Here is a 27,930-nt window from a genome sequence, read left to right on the forward strand (position 1 = left end):
ACACTCAAGATGTACTGTATCCTGAGGTCATGGAAGTCAGCTGCTTAGCCCAACCTGCTGGAACAATGGTGACTTTTAAGGGTGTGGACTCTCAGCATAAATAAATAGTGAGTCCAGAGGGTGTACACAGCATGTGAACGAGTTAACTCAGAAAACAGGCTTACCATGTGTTGAGGTCTACCGCATGTTCCCAGGATGCATGTTTAACCTAGCAGTGTCCCAGAGCCTTATATACCCCTCAACCGGAAGTGCACTTATTCTAGGAATACCAACCAGCGGATGTCAGATGTAAAATATCTGCATACTCTCACCTAGGGTGCTCTACATGGATGGTCCGTGCTGCTGACACTTCGAAAAACCCGTTATATGGGCCCAAACACTTCTAATGAGGCCACTGTGTAACGATCCGGACGTGGAACGCACTGCGTTCCACACCACCGGAAGAGGAAGTGATGCGCGATGGAAGGAAATGCAGCCGCGTGTAGTGGGCCAGACGTGAAACGCAATGCGTTTCAAACTCCGGAAATGGTGCGCGCACCCATCATTAGAGCAAAGAAGGAGTACCACCTCGTTCAGTAGTCCGGACATGGAACGCAAATGCGTTCCAGAGAACCGGAAAGGAGGTGCTCAAGGCCCATGGTGTAAGCCTGAGTGGCATAATATAAAGTAAACTAAAATAACGTCTGGCGTTCCTTTCAACACAGTGAATATAGGCTTAGGTCCATCCCCTGTGTGGAGTGTACTGAAAGGTATATTGGAGGGCACAACTTCTCCCTAATCTGTGTGCTTCTGATTTGACTGGCATATCTTAAGCTGCCGGTGTATGGTCTTAATGTGATTATCTTAGGCAATAGTGCCTAACTGGTCTGTCCGAACACTGAGAATGTCTCAATAAAGACATATTAGCCTCTTGCAATCTCAAATGTTCCTAACTTGATCGTGATAATTTAAATCCATGCCATCAGGGACCTGGGAGAATGGGCTAACAAAAATAACACACTAACAACAAAATATTTACAACCGACACACAAACATAATAAAAACAACACACTGTATATGACACTAATTTCTACAGGAACACTCCGTAGGGGTTATTTTCATTTAATCCTCTCGGTGATACCGTATCCAAGCGGCTGATCCAATAGCACTCCCTTTATTTCAGCCTCTTGGTCCGGTCTCCACCGGTGACACTGGGGGGTACCCAATCAATGATTTTACACTTTAAACTAGCAACCTGATGACGGGCTTCAATAAAGTGGCGTGCCACCGGCTTGTCTGATTTACCGCTGTTCAATGCAACATGAATGGATGAGCGGTGATTCGCCATTCGGTCTCTGAAATTTCGCGTCGTGAGCCCCACATAGAACAATCCGCAAGGGCATTTTAAGATGTAGATGACATAATCGGATCTACAGTGCAAATGATATTTAAGTTTAATAGTAGAGCCGTTATGAGGATGGGAAAATGTCGGTCCCACCATCATCGAACGGCACGTAGTGCAGCCCCCACAAGAGAAACAACCAGGTTTCTGCTGCAATAACTGCGTGGTAGACATGGGGGCATTCGGATACAATACAGGTCTCATAAGCATTTGCTTGAGATTCGGTCCCCTCCGATAAGCCAACATGGGGGGATTCATGCGGGCAAAAGGCAATGCAGGATCAGTGCTGACTATTGGCCAGTGTTTTTTAAGTACCTTATTGAGGTGACCAGAGTGGTTGTCATACCGTGTCGTAAAGACTAAACGGTTGTCTAAACGTTCCCTATTCTTCTTTCTTGTGCCTGAACAGATGTCCCGAGCTCGAGATAAACACAACGACAGGGTTTTGTGTGTATATCCACGTTCTAGAAAGCGATCATGGACCTCTTTAAGTTGAATTTCTATGTTGGTCCTGTCTGAATTAATTCTTAATACTCTTAAAAATTGGGACACTGGTAAGTTCTCCTTTAATGCTGGGGGGTGATGGCTGGTCGCATGTAGCGTTAAATTTCTGTCTGTAGGTTTTCTATAGACTGAGGTGACAAAACCATCCCCCACCTTTTGAATATGTACGTCTAAAAAAATAATTTCAGACACTGAAAAACTGGAGGTGAACTTGATGGGATTGTCCAACTGGTTAAGCTGGTCTACCATAGTGTGAAAAGCAGACTCGGTACCGAGCCACAGTAAGAAAACATCATCGATAAAACGACGATAAAATAAAATTTGATGACCATAATGTGGAAAAATCTGAGTTGTTTCGTAGTTTGTCATGTATAGGTTGGCGTACGACGGGGCCAAATTGGACCCCATCGCAGTCCCTGCCAATTGTACAAAGTACTGATCCTTATATAGGAAATGATTAGAACGCAAAACCAATTCGGTGAGTTCAATGATACTTTCAATGGGTACATTGGAAGGCGGATGCGATATCAGTGCGGCTCGCACTGCTTCCAATCCTCCATCGTGTGGAATGACTGTATACAATGAATTCACATCCATTGTGGCCAAAGCACATGGGATGTGTGTACAATCGACATTTTTCAATTGTTGCAGGAAATCACCCGTATCTTTGATATAACTCATACTTTCAACCACAATAGGTTGGAGAATACTATCGACAAATTTAGCTAACGGCTGTAATAGAGAGCCTTCCGCTGCTATGATGGGCCGTCCAGGGGGTTGTACCAAGGTTTTATGGACCTTCGGGAGAGTATATAAGATTGGACACCGTGGGTACTCAACAGTTAAATAGGAGAAAAGTTCCTCGTTGAACCACCCATTGTTTCTCCCTCTTCTCAGGCACTCGTCCACAGCACGTTTAATGCCCATAACGGGATTCGAATCGACTTGTTTATAGGTCTCACTGTCGGCTAATTGACGCATGATCTCTCGATCATAGTCCTGCCAGTCTTGGATTACCACCGCCCCGCCCTTGTCTGCGGGGCGTATTACAATGCTGGAATCTGCTCTCAATTTGGTCAAAGATTTTCTTTCTAATTGGGATAAATTATCAAATTGCCTGGGTGGAGAAAAATTACTGGTATCCCTTTGAACCACCCTTAAAAAGGTTTTTAGACTGGCATTCTGTGTGGGTGGATCAAAGGTGGAACTTTTTTTAAAGGGGGAAGGTGTAGTGTTACTCTTTTTATCCGAAAAAAACTCTTTCAAACGTAATTGTCGACCAAATTTGAATTGGTCGACATTGCTCTCAAAACTATTGTGATGGCAAGTGGGGACAAAAGATAAGCCGTGTGCTAATAGCGACAGATCGGCTTCGTCTAACTGGATACTGGATAAATTGAAAACAACATTCATGTCTTTTTTGGTCTCCCTCTTCTTCGGGTACCAGCTTCGTCTGGGATGTGGTCTACACCGCCCTTTTTGGTGTTTCCTGCCGTTCCTGTAAACTCGGGGCCCTGCGCTAAAAAATTCCTCTGTTGATTACTCTCATTGGGATCAGTGTCAGATGTCGAAATAGAGGAGGCGAGTTCCCGTGTAGATCTGGGTGCCCGTCTTCTCCTAGGGAACCGACCCGTTTGGTTGCTGGGGTTTTGGGTATTGCCCAGCAGCCATCGGTATACCAAATGGTTTTTATAGTCATTAGTGACTACAGCTAATTTTTTACGTTTGAAAGAGACAAGCTCTCGATGATAAGTGTCAATTTGTGTTTGTAATTTATCGATCCATTTTTGAGATTTATCATCTGTGAGCAATGGTATTGCTGTAATGTTGGCAGCTTCAATCTCAATCTTAATGTTCCTTAGCTCAAAACCAACCTCCTCTATAACTAAAGCCATGAGGTCAAAGGAACATTTGTTGAGGATTCCGCACCACCTACTACAGAATTTAGGATTACTCCTTCCTAGTGTGGGTGTATTAGTGATGCGGAATCACTAATCCTAAATTCTGTAGTAGGTGGTGCGGAATCCTCAACAAATGTTCCTTTGACCTCATGGCTTTAGTTATAGAGGAGGTTGGTTTTGAGCTAAGGAACATTAAGATTGAGATTGAAGCTGCCAACATTACAGCAATACCATTGCTCACAGATGATAAATCTCAAAAATGGATCGATAAATTACAAACACAAATTGACACTTATCATCGAGAGCTTGTCTCTTTCAAACGTAAAAAATTAGCTGTAGTCACTAATGACTATAAAAACCATTTGGTATACCGATGGCTGCTGGGCAATACCCAAAACCCCAGCAACCAAACGGGTCGGTTCCCTAGGAGAAGACGGGCACCCAGATCTACACGGGAACTCGCCTCCTCTATTTCGACATCTGACACTGATCCCAATGGGAGTAATCAACAGAGGAATTTTTTAGCGCAGGGCCCCGAGTTTACAGGAACGGCAGGAAACACCAAAAAGGGCGGTGTAGACCACATCCCAGACGAAGCTGGTACCCGAAGAAGAGGGAGACCAAAAAAGACATGAATGTTGTTTTCAATTTATCCAGTATCCAGTTAGACGAAGCCGATCTGTCGCTATTAGCACACGGCTTATCTTTTGTCCCCACTTGCCATCACAATAGTTTTGAGAGCAATGTCGACCAATTCAAATTTGGTCGACAATTACGTTTGAAAGAGTTTTTTTCGGATAAAAAGAGTAACACTACACCTTCCCCCTTTAAAAAAAGTTCCACCTTTGATCCACCCACACAGAATGCCAGTCTAAAAACCTTTTTAAGGGTGGTTCAAAGGGATACCAGTAATTTTTCTCCACCCAGGCAATTTGATAATTTATCCCAATTAGAAAGAAAATCTTTGACCAAATTGAGAGCAGATTCCAGCATTGTAATACGCCCCGCAGACAAGGGCGGGGCGCTGGTAATCCAAGACTGGCAGGACTATGATCGAGAGATCATGCGTCAATTAGCCGACAGTGAGACCTATAAACAAGTCGATTCGAATCCCGTTATGGGCATTAAACGTGCTGTGGACGAGTGCCTGAGAAGAGGGAGAAACAATGGGTGGTTCAACGAGGAACTTTTCTCCTATTTAACTGTTGAGTACCCACGGTGTCCAATCTTATATACTCTCCCGAAGGTCCATAAAACCTTGGTACAACCCCCTGGACGGCCCATCATAGCAGCGGAAGGCTCTCTATTACAGCCGTTAGCTAAATTTGTCGATAGTATTCTCCAACCTATTGTGGTTGAAAGTATGAGTTATATCAAAGATACGGGTGATTTCCTGCAACAATTGAAAAATGTCGATTGTACACACATCCCATGTGCTTTGGCCACAATGGATGTGAATTCATTGTATACAGTCATTCCACACGATGGAGGATTGGAAGCAGTGCGAGCCGCACTGATATCGCATCCGCCTTCCAATGTACCCATTGAAAGTATCATTGAACTCACCGAATTGGTTTTGCGTTCTAATCATTTCCTATATAAGGATCAGTACTTTGTACAATTGGCAGGGACTGCGATGGGGTCCAATTTGGCCCCGTCGTACGCCAACCTATACATGACAAACTACGAAACAACTCAGATTTTTCCACATTATGGTCATCAAATTTTATTTTATCGTCGTTTTATCGATGATGTTTTCTTACTGTGGCTCGGTACCGAGTCTGCTTTTCACACTATGGTAGACCAGCTTAACCAGTTGGACAATCCCATCAAGTTCACCTCCAGTTTTTCAGTGTCTGAAATTAATTTTTTAGACGTACATATTCAAAAGGTGGGGGATGGTTTTGTCACCTCAGTCTATAGAAAACCTACAGACAGAAATTTAACGCTACATGCGACCAGCCATCACCCCCCAGCATTAAAGGAGAACTTACCAGTGTCCCAATTTTTAAGAGTATTAAGAATTAATTCAGACAGGACCAACATAGAAATTCAACTTAAAGAGGTCCATGATCGCTTTCTAGAACGTGGATATACACACAAAACCCTGTCGTTGTGTTTATCTCGAGCTCGGGACATCTGTTCAGGCACAAGAAAGAAGAATAGGGAACGTTTAGACAACCGTTTAGTCTTTACGACACGGTATGACAACCACTCTGGTCACCTCAATAAGGTACTTAAAAAACACTGGCCAATAGTCAGCACTGATCCTGCATTGCCTTTTGCCCGCATGAATCCCCCCATGTTGGCTTATCGGAGGGGACCGAATCTCAAGCAAATGCTTATGAGACCTGTATTGTATCCGAATGCCCCCATGTCTACCACGCAGTTATTGCAGCAGAAACCTGGTTGTTTCTCTTGTGGGGGCTGCACTACGTGCCGTTCGATGATGGTGGGACCGACATTTTCCCATCCTCATAACGGCTCTACTATTAAACTTAAATATCATTTGCACTGTAGATCCGATTATGTCATCTACATCTTAAAATGCCCTTGCGGATTGTTCTATGTGGGGCTCACGACGCGAAATTTCAGAGACCGAATGGCGAATCACCGCTCATCCATTCATGTTGCATTGAACAGCGGTAAATCAGACAAGCCGGTGGCACGCCACCTTATTGAAGCCCGTCATCAGGTTGCTAGTTTAAAGTGTAAAATCATTGATTGGGTACCCCCCAGTGTCACCGGTGGAGACCGGACCAAGAGGCTGAAACAAAGGGAGTGCTATTGGATCAGCCGCTTGGATACGGTATCACCGAGAGGATTAAATGAAAATAACCCCTACGGAGTGTTCCTGTAGAAATTAGTGTCATATACAGTGTGTTGTTTTTATTATGTTTGTGTGTCGGTTGTAAATATTTTGTTGTTAGTGTGTTATTTTTGTTAGCCCATTCTCCCAGGTCCCTGATGGCATGGATTTAAATTATCACGATCAAGTTAGGAACATTTGAGATTGCAAGAGGCTAATATGTCTTTATTGAGACATTCTCAGTGTTCGGACAGACCAGTTAGGCACTATTGCCTAAGATAATCACATTAAGACCATACACCGGCAGCTTAAGATATGCCAGTCAAATCAGAAGCACACAGATTAGGGAGAAGTTGTGCCCTCCAATATACCTTTCAGTACACTCCACACAGGGGATGGACCTAAGCCTATATTCACTGTGTTGAAAGGAACGCCAGACGTTATTTTAGTTTACTTTATATTATGCCACTCAGGCTTACACCATGGGCCTTGAGCACCTCCTTTCCGGTTCTCTGGAACGCATTTGCGTTCCATGTCCGGACTACTGAACGAGGTGGTACTCCTTCTTTGCTCTAATGATGGGTGCGCGCACCATTTCCGGAGTTTGAAACGCATTGCGTTTCACGTCTGGCCCACTACACGCGGCTGCATTTCCTTCCATCGCGCATCACTTCCTCTTCCGGTGGTGTGGAACGCAGTGCGTTCCACGTCCGGATCGTTACACAGTGGCCTCATTAGAAGTGTTTGGGCCCATATAACGGGTTTTTCGAAGTGTCAGCAGCACGGACCATCCATGTAGAGCACCCTAGGTGAGAGTATGCAGATATTTTACATCTGACATCCGCTGGTTGGTATTCCTAGAATAAGTGCACTTCCGGTTGAGGGGTATATAAGGCTCTGGGACACTGCTAGGTTAAACATGCATCCTGGGAACATGCGGTAGACCTCAACACATGGTAAGCCTGTTTTCTGAGTTAACTCGTTCACATGCTGTGTACACCCTCTGGACTCACTATTTATTTATGCTGAGAGTCCACACCCTTAAAAGTCACCATTGTTCCAGCAGGTTGGGCTAAGCAGCTGACTTCCATGACCTCAGGATACAGTACATCTTGAGTGTGATGTTATAGGTAAAAGCCATGTTTATCTTGCCCCCTTTCTGTTATGCTTGTCTGGAACGAGTGAGTTGTTTAACCATTGTTATCATATACATGCAGTCACCTCTGGACCACCTATGAAGCTGACATGTCTTCTTTGAACATTGTTATTCCGCTTTAAGCTGCATCCATAATAACCGCTGGTCTTATGTGAGTCTATTATGCTAGTTCTTTTAAATAACGTTTACACCGGTGTGTCACATGGTGGATTGAGATATTTAAGGTTATATAGAACCGTGCATACCCCTTGGGACTATCTTGGCTGTCTCGAACACTTGGGTGTTGTATTACACTATGGTTGAAGGTATTACATCAAGCATCTTTTTAATTAGATAGACTAGAGTCACTATGTACACTGGGTAATTGAAGCCCGGTCTGCATAGTTATCCTGCCATTTTTTAAGGGGCCTGGGAGGCTGAGTCTCTTCTTTCTTCTGTATTTTTAGGCATTGTTTAACGATTGCACATTGTGAAATATAATATCGTACCGCCTTTCTTGAAAAAGATCCTGTGGAAGGATCGAAACGTCGATTTACGAAGGCTGTCATAAAGATCATTGGAAATTAAACAAAGTTTGTGAACATTCTTATGTGTGAGAGTGCGCCCGCCACCTTCGTGGACATCTATAGATTCAGCGGACTTGTTCTGTTGGGATAGCACCCACCCTGAAAATTTTGATGCGAGTACAGGACCTTCTTTGTATATATATATATATATATATATATCGCAATCATATTATAGTTTGTTGTTTAGATTTCAGTTAATTAATAAATAAATGCCTTGAGTCCAATTGGAGAAAATTGCTAACATTATTATTTGTATGAAATACATTTGTGTTTGTCTTTGTTAAACGTTTATGGGTTAGAGTGCTAAGTACCCCAATGGGGCTTTCTGATAGGAGGCCGTGGAAACCCCTGACTTTGCTCCTACTGTAGACACATCTATGCTGAACCCCATAAGAATGGGGCACATTAAAATTCTACATTTTTGCACACATATTAGTATTCCTATAGTAAGTATATAATAATATAACGAGCTCTTAACTTCCTATTTGTATATGCTATAAAGCTAAATTCTCACTTGGATTTTCACGAAATACAATGTAGAATTTATTTTTTAAGTAGTATTAATAGGACCATTTAATTGCATTGTCTCCTATTGAATTGTATGTATTTTGCTCTAAAAAAAAAACCCTACACACAGTATATACATGTATGTACATATATTATAATTTAAACTGCAGATTGATATGGAACCCTAAGCAGACACTAAATATATTTCAGGCTTCTAGTGAACAAAGTCTGTCTGAAATGAAAATGCTCTTGTTAGATGGAGTGTGGCTTTCCTTGCAGTAGCCAAGGCCAGGCTCTAGAAATCTGCACACATAATGCTGCTGTAATTTAATTACACACAGGCCGGTTGTTTAGCAGAGCCTGGGCTTTCAGCCTAAATGTTGTTGATGTGATAGCAAAAGCAAAACATCATATGACAGCCGTCTGTGCTTTCCCCTCTTACTTTCATATTCCTTCTGATTAAGTTTCAGTGCTCCCATAATCTGGCGGTTTCCTGACTCTTCCCATCTTCAGAGCCTTCTCTGGCACGACAAGTGTATTCACCAGCACCAGTGATCACAGTAGGCATAATCAAGCAATTAGATTTCATTTTAGACTCTTTCTCTGTTTGTGATCTGACCCCATGCTTTCCAAGATGCTTTAAGGCAATCAATTCTAGAAATGTTACTGACAAACATATAATCACATAGATTTTTTTATTTTGCATCTAAATGTTGCAATTTGCTGTATATTGGATCAATACAAAATGTCTTGCTTGCGTAAACCACGCATATAGAAAAAAGTCTAGTTTTCAGTGTTGTGTACAAAAGCATGTGGTGACTTCCTCAGGCCACCTCTAGCTCTGGCACTTGGTCCTACAGGTGACAGCTGGTCTTCACCTGGATATAATGCTGGAGCAGAATACTGATCATTTGTCAAGGTAGGCGGGGCCTTGGTCATATCATATTATTACTGAATCATTATATTATCAGAGCACAATGTAAACAAATGGACAACGACACTGGTGGTTATGAGCATATAATCTGTCTGAAATTTCTGGGTAATTTTTAATTGCCTATTAAATCCAGTGAGAGAGAGAGAGAGAGAGAGAGAGAGAGAGAGCGAGCGCACAATGTATCATATAGGTCGGAGGAATGTAATAAAAATAAGACTCACAATAAATACACAGGTATCTAATTTCGCTGACTGCAGTTATCGGCTCTGTATGTAAACATGTGTACACTGCTTTGTACAGTAGATAATATTGTATGCTATGTTTCTATTCCTTCATCTGTGTACATTAGGTTTTATTTCCTCTGTGCCATTAAGTTTGGACTAAGTTGGCTTTAGGAGGCGTCAGTGTGCCTTTCCTTTAATTTCTGCTGCTTTACAATCATAGCGGGACTGCATGACATGAAGGAAGAGTTTAATCAGTTAACATGCCACCAAAAATAATAATATTATACAGTACCTTCTTAGACAAATGCCACTTAAACTTGGGTACCTTTAATAATTATACTTTATATAGAGCCGCCATATCCCTCAATACTTTGCAATCAGAAATGTATATCATATGCCTCAGTCCTACCCCAGTGGAACCTACAATCTTAATTTCACTTCCAAAGACGCACAAATGTCAGTATAGCAAGAAGACTAACACCCAGATGTAACGGGTTGGGTACGGAATACCGACAGTGAAGATGTCAGAGCCCAGACACTTTTAGTAAGTATGTTAACCCTACCCTTCACCCTCTCCCTAACTCTAACCCCCCCACCCCACAGCCTAACGCTAACCCTCCCCAGCATACTTCATTTCTGGATGCTGATTGTCGGCATTCTGGTGTCTTCTGACCACTGGCATCCTAACCGTTGGGATGCCAACTACATCCTGAGGAAAACACATGTGAATACAGAGAGAGCATATAAACATTACATAGATAGTACCTTGTTCTGAATCATACCTAGTGTGACCATATATGCAGAGCTGTCCAGACAGCATGCCAGGGTGACACAAGGGGGCATGGCCAAACCCAGGAGGTGTGGTTACTCCCCTTCAAAGTAAATGAATTCCCTCAAAGGGGAACATTTCTCCTCCTGCACAGATCAGGGAATTAGAACCCTCACCCCCTCTCTCGGCAGTCATGCATGTATGCTCCATCAATTATATAAAACATTCCCTCATACTGTTTGACCTACTTAATTGGCAATTTTTTTGTTTTTTTAAATGATTGAATTACAAAAAGAACATATATTTAAAATGGGTCCGGTATGTAACACCGGCGGTCGGGATTCTGGCAGTCAGGAGACCGACACCGGAGTCCTGACAGCCGGCATCCCTGCGCAGCAACTCCCCTTGCAAGCTTGCTGCACTCGCCATGCTTCAGGCCCGGTGGCGAGTATTATATTCCCCCTCGGGTGGTGGCGTGGACCACCACCCGATTGGGAATATGGAACTTTTGTTGGGATTCCAAACGGCGGCATTTCGCTCGCTGTCAGGATTCCGGCGTCGGTCTCCTGACCACCGGGATCCCGACAGTCGGTAAATTAACTGCATCCCTTTAACACATATCCAAAACGAGTTTGTTCATTTTATTTTTAACATTTGTAAAATATTGTTAAAAAACCCCCAAACCATCGGAACATCGTGTCCATGACCATTGTAACATCACAATTTTTATATCCCCAGGTACACGCTGGGGGCTGAGGGGGGTTAATTTACATTTCCCGGGCGGCTAGTCAGCTGTCAGGTGGATGGGGCCTGCTGTGCTGAATGATCAGAAGTGATCAGTAGTACTGCAGACACTGGTAGATGCATAGTGGCCAGGTGGTCCCTCTGTGATTGGTGGCTACTAAAAGAATCTATTCTGGCAACCGGCCACTCCGCCTTTCTGACTAGTCACAATATAGTTTGCGATCAGGTCAGATAATGCACAGTGGTTAAATGGTAGTTGATCACCCCTAGCAATTATTTAATCCCTAGGTTAATTAAATTTCAGAGCAGTTCTCTTGAGTTAAAAAAAAATCCAGAAAAGTACCTACATAATATATTGTAACAAGGATAACATTAGAGAAAGATTGCAATTCAAGATCTGGATATGGCAACATTGTCTAGGAACTGAGGTCATAGTGTCACCAAGCTGTATATTTATGTTGTGCTATATACACTGTGGCGATTAAATCTGCTTTATGCAGTCTCAGTTACTTTAAGCTCATGAATCTGTCCTGTGCAAGTAATTATTTATCAGTCCTAACCTCTTTGTGCTGTGTAATAGATGTGCTCTTTGTTAATTTAGATCTGATTTCAGGTTTAAGACTTTATTGCTCTGGGTAATATAGATTTTTTGTCCGAAGTATTGCTTTTCTGGCCAGATTCAACTACTGCATGACAAAGCATTAATGTCTTTTCAGCATCGTAGGCACGCTTAAAATATAGAACACACCATTGCAGCAATGGACCCAGGGAGCACGTCTGGAAATAATTATTTGCTTGTTTTTTTTTGTGTGCATACTATGTTCAGTTAGATGGTGAAAAAAATGTACTGTGAAAATAGATGGCTTGGCCAGTGATTTTAGAAGAGGGATGGACAGCCTCAAGCCTGCTAACATTTCTGATAGAAAATGAAATATTTAAATTACAATACTCAACCAAACCATTCCTCAATCCACCCAAACCACAGCCCAATCTGCCACTGCACAGCCATTTCTAGTAAGGCGGCATTCCTTTTCTGGTAGCCCCTTTTTGAATGCCAAAAATCTGAATTGTTTGCTATTATGTAACCTTGATAGCGGTGGATGGCAAACCCCTAATTTTTGAGTATATAACAATATATTCTCTATCCAAAATTGCAAGTGCTGTCTAAATCATGCAAACTATACTGTATTTTTACTTACACTACAACTGTCCATAGACAATGCATATGTGGGCTGTATCGTCTACCCATGGAAAATATGTACATGTGCAGTAGCATCTACCCTTGGAAAATATATACATGTGCTGTATCATCTACCCATGGAAAATATATACATGTGCAGCAGTGATGTGCGGTGAGGTGAATGGCTGGGGAGGCACACATGGGGATGGGTCTGAATGCTGGGAGCCTGTCTCACCCCCTACTCACTGTAACTCTCCCCTGACTACACTAATCTACAGTGTCCATTGAGTCTCCTACGTGGATCCCTATGTCTTCTCTTGCTGCTGCTGACTGAGCTCTGTCTACAGTGCACTTCCACTGCTGCTGACTGAGCTCTGACTACAGTGCACTTCCTGGTCACATGACACATCCAAGCGGTATAGTTACTAAAAGTCGATTTTGGTCAATGTGGTCAATGTTTAATCGATTTTGTGTTTCAGGATCTAAATCACACATTTACTAACAGACCATTTTTGACATTGATTAAAAAAAATGTAAACATCATCTAAGTGTCTTATACAGGTATATGGTGAAGTGAAGCCTGTTTCTTATAGATCTCGTGCACCTAGCATAAGGTCCAGTTGTGATGGCTAGTGTAAAATCAGTGGGTGGCCCAGCTTTTCGCTTACAGATGCTCGGACCTCAGCATTAGTTGAAAGTAATATCGCATAAGCATAAAGCAGTATACAGTATGCACACACACAGGCTGTAGTTGTGGGCTATGGCTTCCCACAACTACAGCCTGTTTGCGTGTGACTCAGAATCAACCCCACTACGTATACATTTTTAGGATTATTTTTATTGCAACTATTATGCTGCAGTTTTATGTGAGTCGATATTTTACATGCACAAACAATACATTCAATTTGTCTGTACGCGTTGTATGTTATATTTAATCCACTGACCACCACAATAACTCACTACCTAAATGGCAGTTCCTCCAGTGTGAAATAGCCACATATATATAAAGCCAAATTACTCCTATCCTTCCCAAATCTACTCTTAGAGACTAGTCCTCTCCCCGGTAACCACATCTGTTATTGATTCATTTAGTGAGAACAGAAAACTTCACTGTATCCTGTGGCAGCACAGCCCCACCATCCCATTTACCAGACAAAGCAGGCAGCGCAGCTTCCAAGCACGATTCCTCAACGTTTCATTAGAGTGGAGGGTACAAAAGCCAGATTGAAGAGGTTTGAGAAGAGAACACGGTAAGGAGGGCATAGACACTCCTCTCAACAAGTTTGGAGGCATGGGTGAGAAAAGAGTTAGGGCAGAGTCTGGGTCAAGTGAGGGATGCTTAAGGATGAATGAAACTAGGAAATATTTGAAGTAAGATAGGAAAGACTCAACAGAGAGGGACAGGTTGAATAGATGGACGAGGTGGTAACCAGGTTCAAGAGAGAGCAGGGATGAAGGTGGGTATGGGGTCAAGAGGACAGGTGGAAGGAGGAGATAAGGAGTTGAGATGTAGACATCATCTCCAAGAAGAAGGCAAAAAGGGTGGGAAAGCAGGTGATGGAGGGTAGCAAAGAGTGAAGCGTTGTAGATAGCTTTGATTTTGTAGTAAAAATAGGAGGGAAGAGAGTACCATAGTAGTGGTGGTAGGTGAAGGTTGACGGAAAGGCCTAAGGAGGGAAGAGGTCAGAGAGAGGGAGGGAGGGGGACATTAGTGAAATCAGAGATATCACACTAGTGGGAGAATACTAGGTTAACTGAGTGGCTGCTGGATGAAGTTAAAGGATGAGGTGAGGAAGAGCAGCTTGATGGTAGGGAGTTGTCCAGTGGGATATTAAAGTCATCCAGGATAAGAAGGGAAAGGTATCGAAGCATGAAAAATTGATCTAGTAAGTGGGAGTGCCCAGGGGTAGAACCTGCTAGGTGCAGAAAGGTGAAAGAAGGACTCCAACAGCACCACCTTGTTGGTCATCAGGATGGGATCAGTACGTAATCCCGCTGGACGGGATCCCGGCGGTCGAAATACCGACGCCGGAATCCCGACCACACAATCCCGACAGGGGTGACGAGTGGAACGCAGCCCCTTGCGGGCTCGCTTCGCTCGCCACGCTGCGGGCACGGTGCCTCGCTACGCTCGGCACACTATTATATTCTCCCTCTATGGGTGTCGTGGACACCCACGGAGGGAGAATATGTCGGGATTGTGGCGGTCGGGATTCCGGCGTCGGTATTTCGACCGACGGGATCCCGTCCAGCGGGATGTTGACTGCATCCCATCAGGACAAGGAGAGAAGAGGCTCTCAACTGAGAGAACCACAGGGGGTGAAGTGGTGCCAGAAAGGGACAGCCAAGTTTTGGTAATGACAATTAGGTTGATGGAGTCAGAGATAAAATAGTCATGGATGAAGGAAAAAAACAATACATTTCAGAGGTCAGAGGAGAAAGGGAAGGAGGATTTGGGAAAGATTGGCAGGGTTGATGGTGTGCTGAAATGGTTCTGGCAAGGCAGAGACTGGGAGGGCAGAGCCAAGAGGAGAAGGACCAAACGTGAAACTAACAATAGTATAATTGTTTTTGGAACTCCCTATTTCAGGGGTAGACACATCCAAGTGGCCAGGTCACCATGGCGACCAAATTGCAGGGAGGGAGGAAGCAGATACTCGTAAGCTCCAGGGGAGATTTGCGGTCGTGCCTGTATTGCAGTGGCCATTTCATGCACAAGAGTGTCGGCCCTGGCGTGTACTGACTGCTGTGCCTGACTGTCCCAGCCTGCGCTGGCAGCTGTCTCCAAACCTCAGCTGCATAGAGCTCTCCTGGAAGAGATTCTATGCGTAGCTGGGGATTGCGGCTGCGGAAGGGTATAGTGGTGTGGTCATGGCGGTGGTGAGGGGTTTTGTTTGCCCGGGGGATGACTTGCCTGCTGGTTCCCCCTTCGTAGTATTGCCATGGGGGTTCGTTGCCCGGGGGGGCGGCTTGTTTGGCCCAGGGGCTAGCTGCACAGCAATGTGGCTGTGTAGGGATGGTTTATTTATTTCTGTTGTGCTAGCACATATCACATCTGTGCATTCAATAAAATATTATCTAGAAAGTAGCTTCGTAGTGTGTAAAGATAATAATTCTTAGGATATAACTAAAAGTTCTGCAAGCACAGGAAGATGAAAGCCGCTTGACTCGAAGCACGCTGTGGGTGTATACAAAGCCAACGTACAGTTTGAAAGTTATCTGACAATGGGAAATTCCTCTAAATAAGCAGCTTTGCTCCAGAAGAGAAGATAAGCAGTTTGTGTCAAGTAAATCTGCTATATTAGTATATTATTAAGGTTGTGTTTTGTATGTATTATCGCATATGTATTATTCTGACTTTCAGTAATATTTCGCATGGGCAGTGATTAGTATTGCATTTATCCCCACAATGCTTACACTTGTAATATATGGCAGAGTCTTGTGTAGCTGTCACATGAATCACTTACTGTATGCTTGTTTGTATAATGCTGCTTATAAATAAGGAAGAGACGTTGAATGATCTCTTTGTACAGAGGTTTAAAACTCCTTAAGTAATCAGTAGCAGCCTGTTTCATGTCTTTGACAATGCAATGACAGACTGATGTATAAATGTATTATTGTGGAATAATGTTAAAATGTAAGATATGAGTGTGAAACCATCTAGAAGTGCATAGCAAAGGAATATCTGTTTGTGCTAAATTGTTTTGTTGAGGAAAATGGAGAAACATGGGAAATAGTAACCCTAGTTATACATGATTCTTACTTGTTTTGTTACAATTAAGGGGGAAATGATTATTATAATACCTATTTTTATTATCCAGGAAATACTAGATTGTTAATGCAGTTGTGGAAATATCAATGTGTGGTGTTGCTTGCTAATGCCTCCTGATCCTTTTATTGTGTTTTTCGTCATTCAGGGTCGTTGTTCAAGGGAGAACTGTAAATATCTCCATCCGCCACCGCACTTAAAAACACAGTTAGAGATAAATGGACGGAATAACCTGATTCAGCAAAAGAACATGGCCATGCTGGCCCAGCAAATGCAGCTAGCCAATGCAATGATTCCCGGTACTCAGCTCCAGCCTATGGTAAGCAGATCAGTCTTCCATGTACTGCATGCTGGTCAGGGGTTGTTGGGTTTTATTATATAAGATTGTAAGCAAGGCACTCTTGTTGCTGCAAAGTGCATCTTCGGTCAATTGGGTAGGGGGTCACAAACTAGAATCTTGGTATTGCCACTACACCACCATTAAAAGGAAAATGCAGTGAACATATTTTGTTATGAATTGACAGGGGGCTTGCGACAAAGTAGGTAGTATTATGGTTAGACACTTTTTTTCTTGCCAAAGCCTGTAGGCATATGACAAGTGTGCCTAATAATACATACCACTTGCAGTGCCCTTACAGTGCTTTCAGTCTGCTCTCAGAAGTCACTGACTGAGCATTTTATAAGGGAACATCTGAAAGGTCACCATAACTTGGTACAGCTCTGTTTACTCACAATGTGTCACTGTGGAATGTACAAAATATCAAAACAGCAGTAACAAGGAATTCAGTTGAGATGTATAAAATAACACCAACAAAGAATAGAGACCATGGGGTATATTTACTAAAGTGCGGGTTTTTAGAAGTGCAGATGTTGCCCATAGCAACCAGATTCTAGCTATTATCCTCTAGAAGGTGCTAGATATTTGATAAGTAGAATCTGATTGGTTGCTATGGGCAACATCTCCATCTAAAGTGAGGGGAGATCTCAGGGGCAATATTAAATTAAATCCCGTTATCACGCCCATAGAGCTCGGGTTTAGCTGCGTAAAATGACTACACCCGACCAAAGTGCTTGGCGCGATCGCATAAAGTGCCTTTTGGGAAGCCAAATGGGTCACTTTTCTAGCATTTCAGCTCGACATCGCCGGGGGGTGCGAGCTGAAACGCAGACGCCGGCAGCCCTTGTGCTCGAACAGAGCTGCAATTGAATATCTTTGTGTTAGCACCATCTAGTGGCTGCAGGCGCCCATTGAGTTGAATCCTACTATTTGCTGGCCATCTGCCACCTGGCCGGAGGCAGTAGAAAGAAAATTCGGGAACTTATCCCAGATCCTGTGTAGTAAAAACAGGCTCTAATTGGATAGCCCAAAAAGAAAAGTCACGGTAATGTCCCGTTTTTACCACGCGAAAAATTGAAGCGGGCAATTGAATTACCCCCCTATATGTTTTCACACTGTCATATTATATTTATGAATACTGAATAAACATATTTAAAAAAAATTAGAGCTCTTTAAGCCAATACTTGGGATAGAATTAAAGTAAACCACCCCTATGTAGGAGGAGATCTTTCACAATAATGGTTTAAACAACAGTGAACAAAAAAAACCTTTGACATAAATTGCTGCCATGCCTATCAAATAAGGAATTACAGATGAATGTGAGCAGATAAGATTGCAAGAAAAATTGCATTTACTACAGATATGTCCATTGTTACTGTTGCTTCAGTCGTCCAAAATAACTCTTATCAGCGGGCCAGGTCCCTTGGCTGCATCGAGCGCCCTTCTCATGCAAAATGTGCATCTTATTCACATATTCACATACTGGAGGACCAGTAGGATTGTACTTCTAAATTGCCTCCTGCTTACCCTCATCTTCCTCCTCTGTGTCACACTGCCATAGTTTTGCAGCTTAGGGGAAGGAGCAAGTTCACAAAATGTAATAATTAGATAGTAATGTAGTTTTACGTAAATCAATATACAGTATGCATATTTTATTCCTGATGTACACAAAAAAATGAATTGTGGATCAGTACAAACTGGTCCATTCTTTATGGGTTTTGTCCTTACAAGTATTTAATAGCTTGTTATTAGTAATTATTATCTATATGATCGATTTTATAAGTTAAAATTTCAACGCCCATAAAATAATATAAGACTTTCATATCAGATATACAAGACATAAGTTGTCGGTGTTAATAGGTATTCTGAGATTGCTATAAACACATACAACTTTAATTCAACATCTCTGTAGCTACAGTATGTTATACAAGCAGATAAGACAAATCAAAGTTTTAGAATTTCTGATAAATTGTGGCATTATATAATTGTTATGAGTGTGGCACTTTGGGAGAAATGACAGTATTTCCGTTGGAGAGATTCCACTTAAAAAAGGTACAGAATATTAGACACATTTTGCAGGGCGCTAGGGGGGGGCAGGGCGCTAGGGGGGGGCGCCCTGAGCAGCAATGTAAACACCTTGGCTGGCATAAATACACCACATATAACCCCCGGGGCTATATGGATGTATTTTAACCCCTGCCAGAACTCACCAAAAAGCGGGAGAAAAGGCCGCCGAGAAGGGGGCGGGGCCTATCTCCTCAGCACACGGGCGCCATTTTCCATCACAGCTCCGCTGGAAGGACGTCTCCCTGACTCTCCCCTGCAGTCCTGCACTACAGAAAAGGGTAAAAAAGAGAGGGGGGCACTAATTTGGCGCAGTTTTAATACTAACAGCAGCTATAAAGGGAAAAGCACATTTTATAGTGGTATTCCTGTCTATATATAGCGCTCTGGTGTGTGCTGGCATACTCTCCCTCTGTCTCCCCAAAGGGCTAGTGGGGTCCTGTCCTCTATCAGAGCAATCCCTGTGTGTGTGCGGTGTGTCGGTACGATTGTGTCGACATGTTTGAGGAGGAAAATGAGATGGAGGCGGAGCAATTGCCTATTATAGAGTTGTCACCCCCTAGGGAGTCGACACCTGAGTGGATGAACTTATGGAAGGAATTGCGTGACAGTGTCAGCTCTTTACGACAGACAGTTGACGACATGAGACAGCCGGCTACTCAGCTTGTGCCTGTCCAGGGGTCTCAAACGTTATCAGGGGCTTTAAAACGCCCGTTACCTCAAATGGCAGACACAGACACGGATACTGACTCCAGTGTCGATGATGAGGAGACAAACGTGACTTCCACTAGGGCCACACGTTACATGATTGAAGCAATGAAAAATGTATTGCATATCTCTGATAATACAAGTACCACTAAAAAGGGTATTATGTTTGGTGAGAAAAAACTGCCTGTAGTTTTTCCTGTATCCGAGGAATTAAATGAAGTGTGTGATGAGGCGTGGGTTTCCCCCGATAAAAAACTGATAATTCCTAAAAGGTTATTGGCATCGTACCCTTTCCCGCCAGAGGATAGGGCACGTTGGGAAACACCCCCTAGGGTGGATAAAGCGCTCATACGCCTGTCTAAACAGGTAGCACTACCCTCTCCTGATACGGCCGCCCTAAAGGAACCTGCCGATAGAAAGCTGGAGAATATCCTAAAATGTATATACACTCACACGGGTGTTATACTGCGACCAGCAATCGCCTCAGCCTGGATGTGCAGTGCGGGCCTGGCGTGGTCGGATTCCCTGACTGAAAATATTGATACCCTAGATAGGGACAGTATATTACTGACTATAGAGCATTTGAAGGATGCATTTCTATATATGCGTGATGCACAGAGGGATATTTGCCGACTGGCATCAAGAGTTAGCGCGCTGTCCATTTCTGCAAGAAGAGGTTTATGGACGCGGCAGTGGTCAGGTGATGGGGATTCTAAAAGGCACATGGAAGTATTGCCTTATAAGGGGGAGGAGTTATTTGGGGTAGGTCTATCAGACCTGGTAGCCACGGCAACTGCTGGAAAATCCACATTTTTACCCCAGGTAGCTTCTCAACCTAAGAAGACGCCGTATTATCAGGCGCAGTCCTTTCGGCCCCATAAGGGCAAGCGGGCAAAAGGCGCCTCATTTCTGCCCCGTGGCAGAGGGAGAGGAAAAAGGCTGCAACAAACAGCCAGTTCCCAGGAACAAAAGCCCTCTCCCGCCTCCGCAAAGTCCTCAGCATGACGCTGGGGCTTTACAAGCGGACTCAGGCACGGTGGGGGCCCGTCTCAAAAAGTTCAGTGCGCAGTGGGCCCACTCGCAAGTGGACCCCTAGATCCTTCAGGTGGTAGCTCAGGGGTACAAATTGGAATTCGAGACGTCTCCCCCTCGCCGTTTTCTAAAGTCTGCTTTACCGACGTCTCCCTCAGACAGGGAGGCAGTATTGGAAGCCATTCACAAGCTATATTCCCAGCAGGTGATAATCAAGGTACCCCTCCTACAACAGGGAAAGGGGTACTATTCCACACTATTTGTGGTACCGAAGCCGGACGGCTCGGTGAGACCAATTTTAAACCTAAAATCCTTGAACACTTACATACAAAGGTTCAGATTCAAGATGGAGTCACTCAGAGCAGTGATTGCAAACCTGGAAGAAGGGGACTATATGGTGTCTCTGGACATCAAAGATGCTTACCTACATGTCCCAATTTACCCTTCTCACCAAGGGTACCTCAGGTTTGTGGTACAGAACTGTCACTATCAGTTTCAGACGCTGCCGTTTGGATTGTCCACGGCACCCCGGGTCTTTACCAAGGTAATGGCCGAAATGATGATACTCCTTCGAAGGAAGGGAGTTTTAGTTATCCCTTACTTGGACGATCTCCTGATAAGGGCAAGATCCAGGGAACAGTTGGAAGTCTGAGTAGCACTATCTCAGATAGTGCTGCGCCAGCACGGTTGGATTCTCAATATTCCAAAATCGCAGCTGATCCCGACGACACGACTTCTATTCCTAGGGATGATCCTGGACACAGTCCAGAAAAAGGTGTTTCTCCCGGAGGAGAAAGCCAGGGAGTTATCCGAACTAGTCAGAAATCTCCTAAAACCAGGCCAAGTCTCAGTGCATCAATGCACAAGGGTCCTGGGAAAGATGGTGGCTTCTTACGAAGCAATCCCATTCGGCAGATTCCACGCAAGAACCTTCCAGTGGGATCTGCTAGACAAATGGTCCGGGTCGCATCTTCAGATGCATCAGTGGATAATCTTGTCACCAAGGACAAGGGTGTCTCTCCTGTGGTGGTTGCAGAGTGCTCATCTTCTAGAGGGCCGCAGATTCGGCATTCAGGACTGGGTCCTGGTGACCACGGATGCCAGCCTGAGAGGCTGGGGAGCAGTCACACAAGGAAGAAATTTCCAGGGCTTGTGGTCAAGCCTGGAGACATCACTTCACATAAATATCCTGGAGCTAAGGGCTATCTACAATGCTCTAAGCCTAGCAAGACCTCTGCTTCAAGGTCAGCCGGTGCTGATCCAGTCAGACAACATCACGGCAGTCGCCCACGTAAACAGACAGGGCGGCACAAGAAGCAGGAGGGCAATGGCAGAAGTTGCAAGGATTCTTCGCTGGGCGGAAAATCATGTGATAGCACTGTCAGCAGTGTTCATTCCGGGAGTGGACAACTGGGAAGCAGACTTCCTCAGCAGACACGACCTCCACCCGGGAGAGTGGGGACTTCACCCAGAAGTCTTCCACATGATTGTGAACCGTTGGGAAAAACCAAAGGTGGACATGATGGCGTCCCGCCTCAACAAAAAACTAGACAGGTATTGCGCCAGGTCAAGGGACCCTCAGGCAATAGCTGTGGACGCTCTGGTAACACCGTGGGTGTACCAGTCAGTGTATGTGTTCCCTCCTCTGCCTCTCATACCCAAGGTACTGAGAATCATAAGAAGGAGAGGAGTAAGGACTATACTCGTGGCTCCGGATTGGCCAAGAAGGACTTGGTACCCGGAACTTCAAGAGATGCTCACAGAGGACCCGTGGCCTCTACCTCTAAGGAAGGACCTGCTCCAGCAGGGACCCTGTCTGTTCCAAGACTTACCGCGGCTGCGTTTGACGGCATGGCGGTTGAACGCCGGATCCTGAAGAAAAAAGGCATTCCGGATGAAGTCATCCCTACCCTGATCCAAGCCAGGAAGGATGTAACCGTACAGCATTATCACCGTATTTGGCGTAAATATGTTGCGTGGTGCGAGGCCAGGAAGGCCCCTACAGAGGAATTTCAACTGGGTCGTTTCCTGCATTTCCTGCAAACAGGACTGTCTATGGGCCTAGAATTAGGGTCCATTAAGGTTCAAATTTCGGCCCTGTCGATTTTCTTCCAGAAAGAACTGGCTTCAGTTCCTGAAGTTCAGACGTTTGTCAAGGGGGTACAGGGCCGGTTCAAGGGCGCAGAGCGCCCCGGGCAGGAAATGGACGTGGCCTAATACAGGGGGCGTGGTGAGTCACGCCCCCTGTACATTGAAAGCGCCGCTTGAATGCTGAGCGGTGCGCGATGACGTCATCGCGCACCGCACAGCAAAAGGTCCTCTCCACGAAGAGAAACTAGACGCTATGCGTCTAGTTCCCTTCGTGGAGAGGACCTTTGCTGTGCGGTGCGCGATGACGTCATCGCGCACCGCTCAGCAGTTACTCTCCACGAAGGGAAACTAGACGCATAGCGTCTAGTTAACTTCACAGGAGGCGCCGAGGACGGGGACGGCAGCGGGCAGCGGAGGCGGACGGGGGACACAGCGGGCAGCAGTGGCGGATCTTGCCACGGTGCGGTGCCCTCCGGATGGCGCCAGCGCCCTCCGGAAGGCGGCGCCCCGGGCAAAAGTCCTGCTTGCCCGTGGCAAGAACTGCCACTGAGGGGGTACTGCATATACAGCCTCCTTTTGTGCCTCCAGTGGCACCTTGGGATCTCAATGTAGTTTTGGGGTTCCTAAAATCACATTGGTTTGAACCACTCACCACTGTGGACTTAAAATATCTCACATGGAAAGTGGTAATGCTGTTGGCCCTGGCTTCAGCCAGGCGTGTCTCAGAATTGGCGGCTTTATCCTATAAAAGCCCTTACCTAATTTTTCATACGGACAGGGCATAATTGAGGACTCGTCCTCAATTTCTCCCTAAGGTGGTTTCGGCGTTTCACTTGAACCAGCCTATTGTGGTACCTGCGGCTACTAGGGACTTGGAGGACTCCAAGTTGCTGGACGTAGTCAGGGCCCTGAAAATATATATTTCCAGGACGGCTGGAGTCAGGAAATCTGACTCGCTGTTTATCCTGTATGCACCCAACAAGCTGGGTGCTCCTGCTTCTAAGCAGACTATTGCTCGTTGGATTTGTAGTACAATTCAGCTTGCACATTCTGTGGCAGGCCTGCCACAGCCAAAATCTGTAAAAGCCCATTCCACAAGGAAGGTGGGCTCATCTTGGGCGGCTGACCGAGGGGTCTCGGCTTTACAACTTTGCCGAGCAGCTACTTGGTCAGGGGCAAACACGTTTGCTAAATTCTACAAATTTGATACCCTGGCTGAGGAGGACCTGGAGTTCTCTCATTCGGTGCTGCAGAGTCATCCGCACTCTCCCGCCCGTTTGGGAGCTTTGGTATAATCCCCATGGTCCTTACGGAGTTCCCAGCATCCACTAGGACGTCAGAGAAAATAAGAATTTACTTACCGATAATTCTATTTCTCGTAGTCCGTAGTGGATGCTGGGCGCCCATCCCAAGTGCGGATTGTCTGCAATACTTGTACATAGTTATTGTTACAAAAATCGGGTTATTATTGTTGTGAGCCATCTTTTCAGAGGCTCCTCTGTTATCATGCTGTTAACTGGGTTCAGATCACAGGTTGTACGGTGTGATTGGTGTGGCTGGTATGAGTCTTACCCGGGATTCAAAATCCTTCCTTATTGTGTACGCTCGTCCGGGCACAGTATCCTAACTGAGGCTTGGAGGAGGGTCATAGGGGGAGGAGCCAGTGCACACCAGGTAGTCCTAAAGCTTTACTTTTGTGCCCAGTCTCCTGCGGAGCCGCTATTCCCCATGGTCCTTACGGAGTTCCCAGCATCCACTACGGACTACGAGAAATAGAATTATCGGTAAGTAAATTCTTATTATATGCTGTACATGGACACTAGCAAAAAATGATCACAGGGCTAAATAATGGATTTTTTAATGTAGTTTTAAAATGTACCTATTCATTAATGAAACATTACCTTTTTATATAAATAGCATATGTTTAATAAGACTGTATCACTCCTGCCCTAGTACAGCATACAAAATACTTTGTGTATACATGGTTTGAATGGTAAGACATTATTTGAATTATATGGGCGCCCAAACTGACCTATTCAATTGTAACTCTGTTCGGGCGTGATGACTGCTGGTGTCTTCATTTGAGTTCGTACCCCCCAGGGGTGGCAAACTGAAATGCACAAAACGTGACCCGATGCACTTTTTTGCGATCGCACCCAGCACTTTGGTCAGGTATAGCTCCTTTAAATTGGCAAACCTAACCTGTCACTTTAGACGGGAGATCGCGGGCGCAAAACAATTGAATATCACCCTATATGTCTTAAAGCAATTATTCCATATGGTGGATATTTCTCATTTGTTAAACATGTGTTTTATGGTATTTTCTCTTAGCGATCCTTATACAAATCATTATCTCCTTTGCAAAATCTCTCGGGATGAAAAACAAGTATGACTGCCAGACACAGCTCACAGGGCTCACATTCAGGGGCAGACTCAAAGCAGCGATTGTATGCATAACAATCAATGTTTTCGCACTATGCATGCATCTGAGCCCCAGTACACATGCGCAGCGATTCATTCGTGAGTGCAGTCGCAGTGAGATTTTAGTCGCAAAGTGAGCGACAGAAAGCAGCATTTGGGAGTGGTAACGGGGAGTGGTCAGGCGAACACAGGTGTGTCATGGCCGTTTAGATAGCGTTTTCTGGGCGTCCCGGCAGTGCAGCTCAGCCTACGCGTCTACAGAGGTACTCAGGCTCTGCACAGCGACCCGATGTGCAATGCTGTAAGCAGTGTTTCTGCAATCATGCAGTGCCGTATGCAAATGATTCTATTGTAGCAGGTGTTCTTTTGCACGGGTTAGCTTCTGCCAATATTAGCATATAATCGCAATTTCATACAACAAATCATTGCAACAGGAGTCTGAAGAACAACCGCATCAGAATAACCGCCAAACACAGTTTTTTTTCCCCCCAAGGGCTTGAATCACTACTTAGTGTGTATTTTACAGTGATTGGTTGGAAGATACTGATAAGTTCCAGGGTGTTCCAGGTTGAAGTGCACAATATTTAATGGGATGTGAGCCACTGATGACTAATCACATGTGTGTCTGCATCCAGGGACACACTGCTACTGGCATGTGTCTCTTGGATGACCACTGCTGAATACAGTACATTACTTTAAGGATTGCTTTATTGCAGGAGGTGGTCAACTCTTTAAAGAAATGTCTGATATATTTGTTCCTTCTGTTTCAAAACTACATCAAAACTTGTTACCTTGTATACTCTTCCCTGCTGAGCACCCATCTGTATTGCTGATGAAAGTAATGCTGGATACACGCTATAAGATTATCTGACCAATCTAGTAATGTATGGGAGCAAATGACAATTGACCATTTGCTCCCAAACATTGGAAAACATACAAATATTGGGGGTAATTCCAAGTCGATCGCAGCAGGATTTTTTTTTGCAGTTGGGCAAAACCATGTGCACTGCAGGGGAGGCAGATATAACATGTGCAGATAGAGTTAGATTTGGGTGGGTTATTTTATTTCTGTGCAGGGTAAATACTGGCTGCTTTATTTTTACATTGCAAATTAGATTGCAGATTGAACACACCCCACCCAAATCTAACTCTCTCTGCACATGTTATATCTGCCTCCCCTGCAGTGCACATGGTTTTGCCCAACTACTAAAAAAATCCTGCTGCGATCAACTTGGAATTAGGACTGCTGCAGCACTTCATCATTTCTGTCTTACATTTCTGACTTCAACTTCATCATCCTGACTGTACCACAATGAGGAATTGAAGTCTATTCCATTTGGTGGCTTCCACAGGAGAAATGTTGCTGCTGCAAATGTACTCTTAAATAAAGCAACAACAATATGTTCAAAGTGAATTTTATTAATCATAATGTGCTGCAAAGCCAATGTTTTAAGTAGTTGCCCCACAAAGAAGTCTGGAGAACTGTGACCCTGTTGCTCTGCTTGGAGAATGTTTTGCTAAGTGTGCACTGTTGGCCTTATTCAGGTATGTTAGCAAACCAAAAAAGCACACTACTGGGCAAAAAAATACTGCACTGCAGGTGGGGCAGATATAACGTGCAGATAGAGTTAGATTTGGGTGGGTTATTTTATTTCTGTGCCGGGTAAATACTGGCTGCTTTATTTTTACACTGCAAATTAGATTGCAGATTGAACACACCCCACCCAAAGCTAACTCTCTCTGCACATGTTATATCTGCCTCCCCTGCAGTGCACATGGTTTTGCCCAACTACTAAAAAAAATCCTGCTGCGATCAACTTGGAATTACCCCCATAGACGTTTAGATGAATTGGTTAAATCAATTTGATTTAATTAATTTATCCAAATGACCATTTTTGCCCATTTTCTGGCTTTTGGGAGCAAATTGTTGATTGTCATTTGCTCCCATACAGTAGCAGATTTTCGCTCCAACCAGAAAGATTGGGCAGATAATCTTTTATAGTGTGTATCTGACTTCAGCATTCAGACTGTATAAATTGCCCCTGACATGGAAATAACAAGATAGTTATAAAACAAGATGTATTTTTATAAAAACACGGCAACTGTAAGAATGTTTATTTTGATGAATTATACACACCAATGTGGTTTCATGTGAGAATGACTGAAGAATTTTAAGCAAGTAATGAATTGTAATTTTGTTTTTCATAGTGTATTGTCTTTTACAGCCAATGTTTTCAGTCGCACCGAGCTTAGCCACCAATGCAACAGCAGCCTTTAATCCATACCTGGGGCCTATGTCACCGGGCCTTGTACAAGCTGAAATTCTTCCTTCTGCACACATGCTTGTTGCTGGGAATCACGGAGTTGCAATGCCATCGGCTGCAGCAGCGGCTGCACAGAAGTTAATGAGAACAGACAGACTGGAGGTATGAAATAATGTACAGAATTTACCATACATCTCACTGTACCAAGAAACATGTTTAGTATAAGAAAGATGTTCTATAGTATCTTCATTACTAATAGACATAGAAGAATAAGTACATGATCTAAATGCAGAAAAAGCTGCAGTGTCACCATTATTTTGTAGGATTATAGTGCTGGAAATACCTGGAAAAGCACCCCTTGTTTCCCAGTCATGAATCTTTACCCTCATAAAATAAGCGGGTACTATAGAAGTGGAGGGAAGAGTTTATTATCATCTGGCGTTTGAATAGCATGCACTATTTCTTACTGTGATGAAGATGAATGACTGTCACCAGCAGGGCTTAAAGTGGTCCTGGTGAGGTGGTGGAACTCTTGGAGGAGGACCATGGAGGCACCAAGACCTGAGGAA

At 44.2% G+C, this 27,930-nt stretch overlaps 1 protein-coding gene across 20 annotated transcripts in view; it reads left to right on the top strand.

Annotated features, from left to right (window-relative positions):
• The window catches only part of MBNL1 (muscleblind like splicing regulator 1), a 220,840-nt gene that overhangs the window by 157,910 nt on the left and 35,000 nt on the right, over positions 1 to 27,930 (top strand). For 19 of the 20 annotated variants that reach the window (XM_063916088.1, XM_063916085.1, XM_063916086.1 and 16 more), the window contains 2 exons: positions 16,593 to 16,763; positions 27,323 to 27,523. In XM_063916088.1, the coding sequence (XP_063772158.1) occupies positions 16,695 to 16,763; positions 27,323 to 27,523 (270 nt within the window). In that variant the 5' untranslated portion in view covers positions 16,593 to 16,694. Of the gene's footprint in view, positions 1 to 9,306; positions 9,385 to 16,592; positions 16,764 to 27,322; positions 27,524 to 27,930 lie in introns of those variants that run through there. The other variant, XM_063916090.1, reaches the window with a different exon arrangement.

This window comes from Pseudophryne corroboree, chromosome 4 (assembly GCF_028390025.1).
Source record: "Pseudophryne corroboree isolate aPseCor3 chromosome 4, aPseCor3.hap2, whole genome shotgun sequence".
In the NCBI taxonomy this organism is placed as follows: Eukaryota; Metazoa; Chordata; class Amphibia; order Anura; family Myobatrachidae; genus Pseudophryne; species Pseudophryne corroboree.